Genomic DNA, 12,848 nt, shown 5'->3' on the forward strand with positions numbered 1-12,848 from the left:
ATTTTCTTCAGTTTGGTTAAAACCTTTCATCTTCTATTCCTTTACAGTCATTTCTCACATGTTATGCTTTTTGGAACTCCTCCATTTTTATTGCGTATATAAATATGTAATATTACTCTGTTTCTTGGCTTGTATTTTATTAACTCCCTTTCTCTTATGCATGAATCCAACACTAGAAGCCACCATGATCCAAACTCATTGTCTGGTAATAATAGTTCTCATTATGTCCCCTTTAGTAATTTTGTCTTAAGCGAGACACTCACAGCTTTACAAACCTAAATTATGCATTGAGAAATGAAACCAACGCACACGTACACAAACAGCTATTAATAATGTATGAACACAGTTGTCCAGGATGTTGCTGAAGGGGCTCTTGTACATACTAAGTGCAAACCACCCTCACGATTTGTACACACCACACTTCCAGGGAAATTTTTTGAGACCTATACCTTATATTTTTTAATAAGTGTGGAAAATCCCCAGACATCCTGCGTCCACGGAGAGACAATGTTGACATGCAGGGCTCTGATGGATAGCAATAAGGCTTTGTGGGCAAACTGGGGAGGTTGAGGCCCTGCACGCAAAATATAGGTGTCAACATCTGTTAAATGAGGTAATGCGAAAGGTAAGTGGCAGGATGGAAAAGTTTTAGAGTAAATTTTATCCAGCCAGGTGTACATGTTTGAGGCACATGAACATACCCGTTCACACTTGAACGTCGGTAATTCTGCCACCTCAAAAATCAGGTATTATTTTGTACACTTTAAATCCCACATTTGACACTTTACAGTGACTGATTTGGTGGTGCATTCCGTTGGTTTTATGGGGGCATTTTAAGTCTAGACTGAGAAAACCAGCAGCTTGTTTGAGTCCATGCCAGCTTGTTGTGGTGAAACTGAACTGCCTCAGTTTGGCAGATTTCACTGTTAGTCTCTGCGACAGTCATCTGTTTGTATGTGTATTAGTCATTTTTCATTTTCTGTGTTGGATTCAGTATAAATGAGAAATTGTTTTGCACGTTTTGTGTTCATAAATGCGAGTTGGGGATTTTATGGGAATTGGCAGCTACCTGCTATGTTAAATATTTGAATGTCATTGCTTAAGTAAATTTATAACTGTAGTTTTCCCCTTGTTATTTGGTTAGTACTTCTTTTCTGTACTTTCCCTCATTCTCCCAGGAGATTAAAACAAAATGCATTAAAAACCTAAAACTCTTATACTCCATTCAATGAGAAACTTTGATGTTTCAGACAAATGAATTTCAGCCTGGGCTTTGCCTTAGTTTGCTAGTTTTCTTCATAGTTGGACAAGTTACAAATATGTTTCAACTCTTGAACTTATATCAACAAACAGTGAGTAATTCATATTTGTGAGTACATTCAGGAAAGACTGAACATATGCTGTTCTCAGCTGAGTGAGCTCGAACCAGAAAGAGGAAAACAAAACGTGTTTCAGCAAAGCTTTGGCTGTCTCTGTTCCGCCTTTGATGCCATTTTTCTGTTACTTTCAGAAACTCATCACTTGACCTGATATTTACCTCATATGTGCAGAAAGAATGTATTTATCCACCTAGCGAGAACAGGCGTTTACATAGTTAAATTGGTCCTATTATTTTCCTGTTGAACAGTCTAATAAAGGTTTACGCCTTTTCCCCCCATCCGACTGAAATTCCCTGTGATCAGACCAGTCTGTTTGGATTGTTTGCAGCCATTTTTATTATTTATTTTTCCGATTATTAACAGGATACTAGTGCCTGTGCAGTAGATGTGGACACTAGCATTCACATCACAGAATGTCTTCTCTGATTGACTGCATTCATTTCATGTAGCATCCATGTACACAGTTAAGTTGGATTTCAAACGAGTGACATTTTGTCATTGACGTGGCAATATGTGACATAGATGTTTAGACTTTATGGTCAGTCTTTACTAAATGCAGATCATTTTCAAAAACTATTTCAAGGGTAATATGTGAAAGGCAGAGTTTTATTTGGCTTAGCTCTTTCACAGTCACAAGAGAGGTGGGAGATAGTGTTGTGTTATGAACCCTCAATCACCCAGCTACCAAACTGGAAATCAGCTTGAGCTGACATTCTCTCATTCTGGTGGTATTTCAGTATCCGACAAGCACCAGTTCAAGAACGAGCAGGTGCTGTACCGCTTCCGCTATGACGATGGCACCTACAAGGCCCGCAGTGAGATGGAGGACATCATGTCAAAGGTAACTCACTGCTGAGAGGGCAAGGGCAGTGAACTATTGTCTGTGCTGTGAATGTGTATTGGAGATGGGATTTCTTAATACTGCACTTTCATTTCATTATGAAAATGTATGTAAGCATGATAATTATGCAAAGGTAAAGAATTTCAAAAGAGAACATTTTGGTTAAAAAAAATTTGTTGGCTTGCCTTTGTTGTCAGACCCCATCCAGAGACCATGCTTTTAAAATTTCTGTCCTAACAGCATAGCCCCAGGCTAATTCTTTTCGCACTCAACAGATAAAACCCTTGTTCTGAAGGCACAGTTGTCTTTGTTTACCCAAGGTGCGTTATGCTCTATGACTCAGATCTGCGTTTTTCTTGTCTTTCAGGGCGTCAGGCTGTACTGCCGCCTTCACAGCCTCTACACGCCCGTCATCAAGTAAGTACCTGTCCTTCTCTCCTCTCCTCGCTCTCCTCCCCCCTTCCTCCTTCTCCCCCATATGGTAATGTCTCTGCTCTCCAGGTGCACGCATGCATATTCATGAAGGGTTCACATTCACCTCCCCTCCGTCACCCCCTCTTTAATGACTCAGCAAACAGTAACACTGCCAGGACTGACAGCCCTCAAACCTCGTTCCCCTCCAATGTGGACTCCCAGCCAGGCATGAGCTGCTGTAGGCCCATGCTTACAAGATTCAGTGCGGGTTGAATACGCAAGCTTTTCATCAGCGGAGGTTTACATGAGAACGCTCTTAAAGGATTAAGGAGAGACAGTTATTGTGAGCATTAGTCTGGTGTTGTGGGTTAGTTAATAATAGATTAGTGAATTATTAAATGCAAAGGAATTAAATTGGAGTTCAGATGATGACTGCAAACTCTTCAATCACTTTTTATTTCCCCTTCAACCGTCTCTCTTTAACACACACACACACACACACACACCAGTGCACACCCAAGTGGTTTCTTGCTGCAGCCCACCTACTCAGAAATATAAACACTACAGTATATAGTACATGCATACATATCAACAATCCCTGAATGGTATGTCCTGAAACTTCACTGTATAGTGATATACAAATGCAGCACTCTCTTATTCCTAGATTATCATTCTAAACCCAAACATAATCATAGATCATAATACTGATCCTAAATCTTAAAAACCTTAAACTAAGTCTTACATTGGGGTAGTGTAGTGAGATAGAATTATTTCTCTTGATGAAATGTTTTCCATGTGAAGTTCAATTAAATGTAAACAGACGCAAAGAAAATACACGTTGTTTCTATCTACAGTCACACACACACTCTCTCTCTCTCTGTCTGCCGCAGCCCCTCCTCTAAAACTCTTCCACCTTTATTTCTCTATCTTTCCCTCCATCATTCAGCCGCTGATTGAAGTGTCCAGGGTTGCCATCGGTGCAAACAAAGGGCTTTTGGTCTGAGGACAAATCCTATTAACATACAAAGGCAATCCCTTTCCCTGCCAGCCAGTTATTATGCAATACAGCCTTGCTTTTTTTAAATCCATCACTAAATTGGCATTGTAAGTGGCAACCATTAATTATAATGTTTAAGCGATGGATGGATTGCATTTATGAATCATAAATAATCATAAACTGTGCCTGTGTTTTATTAAACTTTATTAAGTGACAAAACCAGAGCTGGATTTTATGTTAGAGTGCTGCAGATGCTGCTAAGAGAGATGCCCTCCCTGATCCAAGGAATCATTGATCAGCACATGACTTTCGGTGTTGTGCCTGTCTGCATTGTCAATCAGTGCACATTTGTCTACATCTGAACTTAAGAGATACTGCATTTGGCTTTTGTTCTGAATGTGTTGGCCAGAACCAGCCTATACCTTGCTTACGACACTGAAGTGTTAAAGCAAATTGAAGAAAATATACACTTGACAGGTTGTGATGCACACATCAAATCAACCACACATCCCTTGCAGTGTTTCCTGTTTTATATGTCTACACTTTGAGTCCACTGCGGTTGTACCGGCCTGATCGACACATCTGCTCACAAAAGCAGAAGCTAAAGTGTGATTGATTGTGATGTGTTCTTCTCGCAGGTTATATAAAAAACAAAACTTACAAAGAGGAGAATATGTTTTCCTATATTTGTCAAGGTATCTTAGAGGAGAATGTCAGGATGGCTGGCTGCCAGCTGAAGCTGTGTAAAAGCAGGGTGATGCATCAGGGCAATAACCCCAAACATCAAAGTACATCTACTACAGAGTGGCTGTCGTTCAAACAAAGAGAATCTGCCTTTTGGAGTGACCCCGTTAGAGCCACTAGAAGTATATACGCACAGTAGTGTGTATGTGCACTTATTTGTTTTTTTTGTTTTGTTTTTTGCTGTGAACAGTTTTTTTCTTTTTCATACAACTTTTACTGAACAATAAAAGTTAATTTTATGAAACCCTTTGTTTCTCCTTTAGGGACAGAGACCACCATCTGAAAACCTTTAAATCTGTGGTGCCTGCCAGCAAACTGGTGGACTGGCTAATCTCACAGGTAAAATCATCATCTGTTATACTTAACAAGTCATCAAGGGTGTATCAGATCTTAATACCTGCCGTTACGGTCATTTATTATTTGTTTTATATAATTGCTATTCGATTAGATGATTAGATCTTTTGTTGCCGTGCATTTTGGAGTCAATCCAATGCAAATGAAACTAGTCACCCAAAAAATTGACAATTTAGAATTTTATACATTTTTCACAAAATATTTTGTCAACATTTAATAGTTTATGCCAAGGTCTCCGACCACTACAATTTGGACTTTCTTTAAAAATAAGAACGCAGATGCACTTTCAGGGCTTCTGAAAAGATGTGATGCAGTATGTCACTAATTCATGAGCCATGGCAGTTCAAAAGGTGATATGATAAGTTTAAACCTATACTTTATCCGTATCGTATCATATCATATCATAAATGGACATGCTCCAGAAAATAGAAATGCATTATTTGATTTTCATCTCTGGTGTCACTAAGGGGAAACAGAATATTTATTAGAGTAACCCAGTAGCTTCCAATGGAGGGTACTATTTAGTCAAACATGTTTGGATATGTAGAATCAGTGTCCTAATCTGTCATTGTCTTTATTAGACACATAGTTATTAACATGTGTTGGTAAGCGATCCCTATGTTAACTCCAGTGGTGCAGCAGTGTGCTGTGTATAAGAAGGTGTAAACAGGCATTGTAACTGACCGGCTGTGTGCGTCATTGATTTTGGTTTCCCAGGGAGACTGCTCGACCCGAGAGGATGCTGTGACGCTGGGTGTGGGGCTCTGTAACAATGGCTTCATGCACCACGGTCAGTTCAATTCTCCCTCACACACATGCACACATGAGGGGATGGATAAACGCACACACGCCGACACACACAGTCATTTTTTGTACAGTCCAGTTTGATGGACTCTTTTTCAGCTCAGCAACACTTTGACATAAGACTTTGTCAAGTCTTATGTCGGTCTTAAGTCATTTACAGTGTTTTCAATTGCAACATTTCTGGTTTAAATTTCATTATTCCTGTTATTGTGTCACTTCTGCCTTTGTTTTCATTCAGTCGTTTTGTGCTGCTCAGTTACATCATCTTGTCCCACATTTGCCATCAGTTAGTCCTGTCAGCCTGCAAAAATGCAGCATCTGTCAGGCCAGGATAGGTTGAAAAAGAGTAAATTTGCATGCGGTGCCGAAATTTTTAAACCTTATTGACCACATTGTAGCTGAGCGGCTTTGGATCCAGCCCAGCATGTTGAATGTAAACAGCCTTAGCAGTGTACCTTAACCAGAGCTGTTTGGCCTTCTACTTGGCTGTCTGGGTCAGTGTACTGAACAATGGCCATTGGTTAAGGCCTAAAAATGAATCGTCCATCTTCATTGTCCAAGTATAATATGTGTAAGATGAGAACTCAGAAGAAGTAGTTAGTGCTGCAGTATTGAAGGAGTAACATGACGCTTTGATTTCCTGATGTACATAGAGGACTACACACAGTAGCTGAGATATAAGAGGATCATTATTTCAGTCTTTAATTTTACTTGCCTCATATGGACTCTCACATACACCTACTTTCCACTACCATCTGTTTGAAAGTGTCACTTGTTCTCCTTCTCTTTGGGGTGATGACACCCCCCCCCCCCCCCCTGCCCCCCCAGCCTGTCTGCTCTCCTCGCTCTCTTTAGCTCTTAGTCAGCACATCTGCTGCTCTTCACCTAGTTCCTTTAGAACCCTTCTTTTTTTCTGTCCTTGTCTCTACAGGCCCTCTGTCTCTGCTTGACGTACTTTCTGGTTTTATGTGTTATGATATCCAAAAGAGAACCTCCACAAACATTATGTGTTATGATGGTTTAAGGCACCACATTGGTTGGATGACTACTGATAATAAAAATCAAAGTTAGTGTGCCTTTCACCTGTCCTTACCTGCTTTTATTATTCATTTATACACTGTCTGTCATGAACACCTGTTGTGTCATGCCATTCAGACAGTTAAAAGGCTGTTTTTGGATACTTAAAGATATACTTATTTCATATTTGCTTAAATGCTTGCATCAAAATTTACCACAGATTGTAAAAAAGAAGTGAATGTAGCTTTCTGGTCCGAAAAGTATAGCTAATGCGAAATTGATTACCTGCATCACTTCTAAGGTCCTGCAAGGAGCAACTCCACTGGCTCTGAAAATAAATCTAAAAAAATTTATGTGAAAAATCCCAACTTCTCATTTGATTTCCAGTATTATCTCAGTAAACACTTTTTTTCTAATACGTTTATGGTCTCAGATGATATACTACATTGTTACCGAAAAGGTGCAACCGTATGAGGTTCCGTAGTGTCCTCTTGATCTCCAAATAATTTGTTGTGACATCTGACTCCAAACAAAACCAAGGCGATGACTGAAATGCCAGACGTAAGCCTTCAAAATGATGCACCAAGTGATGATGATGTTATGTTGACTAAGTGCAGTTATTCAGTCTATGAACTTTTACATTGTGCATTTATGACAAAGCTAAATAAAATATATATAAAAAAACATGGCATCCATTCATCACTATTACCACTATTACCACTTATCTTCAGAAGGTCGCGGTGGAGCCCATCCCAGCTGTCACTGGGCGCAAACTCCACATATATTCTGCCTCCCTGTTCCTGTGAAGAAAAGTTCAAGAGATTAAGCTTTATCACAGTTTTCTTGATCCATTTGTGAGTAATTGTGAGTGTTACAAGTGTAGGACAGTTTCCGGACTAGCACTCCCTCCATAAATAGGTGGTGTTAAGGTTTGATATGGCCACAGGCTCCATGACTCAGAGGAAATAACTCATGTTGGGCTTCAATTGGCATAAATCCAACGTTTGTAGGTGTGGCGTGTTTGTAAAGGCTTTTGTTCAACTGTGGATGCCAGAAGTTCTTCAACTCTCACATTTTGCTCTTGGTGTGGCCTCCACAAGCCCTGCTTTACTGTGGCCTTAGACAAACTGAGATGGTTTCCGTTTGTGTATGGGGATCCAGTATCTTGTATCTTTGGATGGTTGCGCTGCGTGTCACAAATTACGACTGATCTGTGTCACAGGCCAGAAGGACATTTTCTTATTTCTGTGCAGCACAATTAAATATCACAAACATCAAAAAGCTGAGCTGGTAAACCATGTACATATTAAATATTAAAAGATCGTCAACAGAGTTGATGTTGTGTGTTTTGGTTCAGGCTCCAAAACTACTATGACTGGAGAGGCACCGTAACATGCTCCTCACCTGTTTGATGCACCCCAGGTGTTAAAGGGAGAAACACACAATTGTTTCTGAGTGTTTCATTTGTCCTCCAGAGAGTCTTCCTAACCCCGTCCTGTGCTGGCTACAGCCCAGATGTGGTTTTCTCTCCAGATGTTCTTACTAGCATCACGAGCCAATGAGCTAATTAACCGTAAGGTTGTTCGTGTGAAGATGTCTGCACATTCCTTTGATTCTACAAACACTTGTATATCTCCGCAGGTCTTTGAAGTTGTGAATGACCTGCAAAGAAACACTTGTGCCATTTTAGAAAACACTTGACAGTTTTATTAACAGACAAGCAACCGTGTGTGATCAAAGCTCATTGTGAAAGGCTTTTTTTTAAGCTTTTGTGTTGGCCTCTTTACATTTTCTTTTCTCTTTTTTCACTCAGTATTGACATGTGACCTACTGCTAATTATCTCATTGTTTCTTTCTGTAGCTTCCTTCTGCTCACTTTGTGTTTTTCCCCCCCTCCAGTCTTGGAGAAGAGCGAGTTTAAAGACGAGTCCCAGTTCTTCCGTTTCTATGCGGACGAAGAAACAGAGGGAACCAGCTCCAAGAACAAGCAGCTCCAGCGAAATGACTTCAAACTCATTGAAAACGTGTTGGCCAAGTCCCTCGTGGTGAGCTGGAACACACACACAGTATATGCATTTCCACATACTTTCACACATACGCATGATTACACAGATTGCCAGAAGCTGCCTCACTCTCAAAGATGCAAATAACTATGTGAAAGTGTTTCAAACAGACTAGACATGGCACTAAGATACCTAGGGCAGAATACTCTATGTGTGTGTTCACAGTAAGCATGCAACAGGACCATATTGTAGACTGTAGAATATACTATATGCTTCACTTCAGATTGTTTATACTAGTGTGTGTGTGCGTGTGTGTGTATTCTTACTGGTCTGCAGAGCTAGATGTAATTAACATCACTATACACAGAGTCCTCATGGGAGTGGGGGCAGCTTTGATGGCAATAAACTCCTTTGAATTCACTCTGATCAGTAGGCATCCTAATGAGTGTTTTGTTGTGAACATAATCACAATATAATCAACTGTACTGACTGGGATAAAGTCCCTGGTGTTCTGCTACTTAGGCAAAACATTTAACTACAAGAGCTGACAGAAACATTCAGTCAGATGAAAATACTATAAATAAACATAAAATCATAATTTGATAAATGCCGGAAATGGTTGTGCACAAAACTGAAACAGGGGCTACAAAATGGTAGTGACACCAGTTATAGTTTTATTTTTTTGACTGATTGGATTTGGGCGTACATTGTTATTTAAGTCTTAAGATTAAACAGGCGGCTGCGTATTACCATTAGCTTGAATCTAAAATTCAAATGGAACAGTGTGGTTTTTTTTTTTGTTTTTTTTTTACTTTCCTAAAAACTTCTGTTTCACCCAACACATATTTGCATTCTTTTTCCCTTTTTATCTTACGTCACTGACACACAGCAATTTTCATTCATGACATGAGACAACAGGCGTTGGGAAAACAGAGAGAGAGAAGAAAAACCCCCAAAAACCTGTGGGTTTTTTCAGCTCTACCTGTTTTATCTTCAGTGAAGCTGCTTGATCTGCTGTATCTGGGTGTTTTTTTTGTAAATAAAACTGAAACATTGTGGGAATATACCTGAAGTTTATATAGGATTCTTTAAAAACAAGTACCAAGTATTTTGCATGACAAAATACACGAAACTGAACCCCTGTAACGTGACACATACATACACAAACAAAGTGGTGCACACACCTCATCCATATATTTAAGTTTGGTACAACGTAATTCGTTCAATAATCCATTAGCTATACCCCCTTTATCCTGTAGAGGGTAACAGGTGGGTCAAGTTTATCCCAGCTGGCATTGGGCAAGAGGTGCATTACAACCAGAACAGGCTGTCAGTCCCACATAGGCCTAACACAGAGAGACAAACAAACATTCACACCTATGTCCATGCAGACATTCATGTCTGTGGACTGTGGGAGAGAAAACCCATGCAGCCACAGGACAGAACAAACCCTACTTAGAAAGTAAAAACACGCAAAACTCCCTGCCTTGCCGGTCCATGATATGGATATGATAAAGCCCTCAAACGTGGAAACAAACATGAAAAAGACCACATGTTAATCCAAATAGGTCAAAATCAGACCGGCAGCATATTTGCCTTCATTCGCTGTATAGTGATTGTTGATTATTATGATTATTTTCTTTAGGGTTTTTCTTTGGCAGTATTTCATATAGCCTGATAAATACAACAACAACGGATGAAATAAGGTCGGTGTATGTTGTTCAGAGACGGTGGTTTCCAGAGGCTGAAACAGAAAGTGAACCATTAAGTCCATTATCTTTAGGGAAACCTAGAAGCATCACCAGCATCCCTTTTCATATCAGAGTGGGAAGCAGGCACGCTATCTGGCCTTCCACAAGAAGTGGAAGCGGCTTTTCTCCTTGATTAGCGGAACTAATCCTCCCTCTTGCCCATTATTGAAGTGAAATGCAGGAACTCCTTATTTACAGCAGTCATCTCCTCTGATATAACAACAGAGATCCCCATCTTATCAGGACTGTACAGCAGGAAGATGTCCTCAGCAGCTTAACTAATGGAAGCTGCTAATGTGTTTGGTGATGACAGCCTTTGACTAAGGCTCGGCTCACAGGGGAATACAAAACGGGGAGCAGGGAACATCATCAAACAAAAGACACCTGACACACGAAGAAAATCACAAATTGCAACTGAAGCTATAATGATGTCTGAATACTTTGTACACCAGACCACCCAGAGAGAAGAACATGCATCACCTAAAATGGTTACTCAGAAACAAAATGCCTTATAGACGGTTGACTTCTGATTAACAGTCAAACAAACCAGTTGTAGTTTTTGAAGGCCTTAAAGAGGAGAAAATGAATTGCACGTGTGCTCCTAAAATGCTTTTAGCTTCTTGCTTACTCACAGTGCTAAATCAGTGAAAGACATTTAAGTCTGACAATCAGTCGCCAGTGTAAATGTGAGTGCAATTATCTGATTTTCTCTGTGCTAGATTCACCCTGAGGAGGAAGACTACGGCTTCGAGATTGAGGAGAAAAACAAGGCCATTGTGGTGAAATCTGTCACCCGGGGCTCCCATGCTGAGGTAATGGTCAAGACACACACACACACACAAACACACACGCACTTTGGCTTCTTCCCGCCTCAGGGCATTAGTTCCAGCAGGTAATGGCTGTTTGCTGTTTAGATGGCTGCTGTCACTCTGCCTCTGTTCCCCTTTGAAGAACTTTGCTCCGATTGGCTGCAGAGCCATTTAACATGCTCGCTCACGTCACCTCCAGACAAATTGCACCACTTCAGTCTTCCAGAGTGTTTTGAAAGCTGCCAATTCTCTAACGAGTATTTTCAAATTAAGATACCGAGGTCTTAGTTTCTTTTTAGTCACACACTTAGTTTTAGCAGTTTTATTTTGATCTTTTTGAGATAATGATATTTGTCTGATGTGTGTCAGCAGACTTGTTTGTCAGCCTGACAAAACAAAAAATTCACTATGACACATTAATGGTTACGCAAATAAAAGATTGACGAGGCAACTCTTTTCCTGTCTTTTGTAATATTCCATGCTTGTGTTTTGTCACTCTGACAAGTGACATACTTTTCTCCAGTCTAACTAGTGAGCCAAGCCTGTATACTGTTTACGTATAGTCTTTTCCTTATCTTCCTATATGAAAATACGGGGTGATACTTTTGTTGTTTATGGATTCCTAATTTTTCACTGGTCCACAGATGGAAAGTCTTTTCCTCTGCATGTTGAGTTTAACTGTCTTGCTCTGCGCCATTTCATTTTACCCTCATTTCTTTCTTGTCCCTGTGGCTCAGATTTCCTCATCGTGTCTGTTATTTTACTTATTTGCAGTTCTTTCCTATAATCCTCATCTTACCAATAACTCTCGGGATAGCCTTTCTTTTTCTGCTTAACCTTCTTCCAACACAGTAAACCCCCATTCCCCTGCTCCAGCTTGCTCCTTTCTCTCCATTCCTCTCTCCCTCTCTCATTTATTCATTCCCCATGTCCTCCATTCCCCACCATAACAGGATTGCTAGTTGTGACACAGCCCGTGTGCCAGCACAGTGAATGAAGCTCAGCTGATTCCCATGGGGCTCTTAAAAGGGCTGAGAGACACCCACTCGCACACTGAGCTCTTTCACTATATGATACTATTATAGAAAGTCACGTGTAGACTAGCGCCCATGCTGTGAAATCACACACGGTCGCACACACACATGCATACATCGCTCCCCATTCAAAGGGCTGTGGTTCTTCCCTGTCATTCCTACATCCATCCTGGGCTGTTATCCAGAGTCGGGGCCTGGCTCAGCCAAGGCCACCCCACCGGATCTTTGCCCAGGACACTGGACTCACACAGCGAACACACAGAGGCGACATTATTCTCTCAACGTGACTGAAGATGTGAAAGATGACTGCATTTAATGGCATGCAACCGGCTGTGGTGCTATGCGTCTGACGTTTGTAAAGGAATTTTAGACGCTGATATTTGACTGTGCAAAACTGAGGAAGTTTGAGGTTGAGTATGTTAAAATGTGCAAGTGTATTTCAGCATAGTTAACTTGCACTGTGACTAATGAGATTGCGTTTGGTTAAAGAACAAGGCGATATCTGATAACCGAATCCTCCAAAGGTCACTGGCAGAGACACTTTGACTCATTAAGAGAAAAATGTAAATAAAGTGGATTTGTTTAACTGTGGAAACGAAAAGTAAACCTTCAGTCTGGAAATGTGTGCAAATCCAAAAGGCGGCAGGCGGTAGACTCTGGTGTAAATAATACGCAACTTAGTCATATCCAGTAGTCGATCT

At 40.5% G+C, this 12,848-nt stretch overlaps 1 protein-coding gene across 1 annotated transcript in view; it reads left to right on the forward strand.

The window, feature by feature from the left end:
• Positions 1 to 12,848, forward strand: part of prex1 (phosphatidylinositol-3,4,5-trisphosphate-dependent Rac exchange factor 1) — an 80,006-nt gene that overhangs the window by 41,899 nt on the left and 25,259 nt on the right. Inside the window, exons 12-17 of the mRNA XM_084552553.1 lie at positions 2,117 to 2,220; positions 2,588 to 2,637; positions 4,639 to 4,714; positions 5,447 to 5,519; positions 8,450 to 8,595; positions 11,024 to 11,116. Of these exons, the coding sequence (XP_084408679.1) occupies positions 2,117 to 2,220; positions 2,588 to 2,637; positions 4,639 to 4,714; positions 5,447 to 5,519; positions 8,450 to 8,595; positions 11,024 to 11,116 (542 nt within the window). The remainder of the gene's footprint in view (positions 1 to 2,116; positions 2,221 to 2,587; positions 2,638 to 4,638; positions 4,715 to 5,446; positions 5,520 to 8,449; positions 8,596 to 11,023; positions 11,117 to 12,848) is intronic.

Source organism: Chelon labrosus (genome assembly GCF_963514085.1).
Source record: "Chelon labrosus genome assembly, chromosome: 10".
NCBI lineage: Eukaryota > Metazoa > Chordata > Actinopteri > Mugiliformes > Mugilidae > Chelon > Chelon labrosus.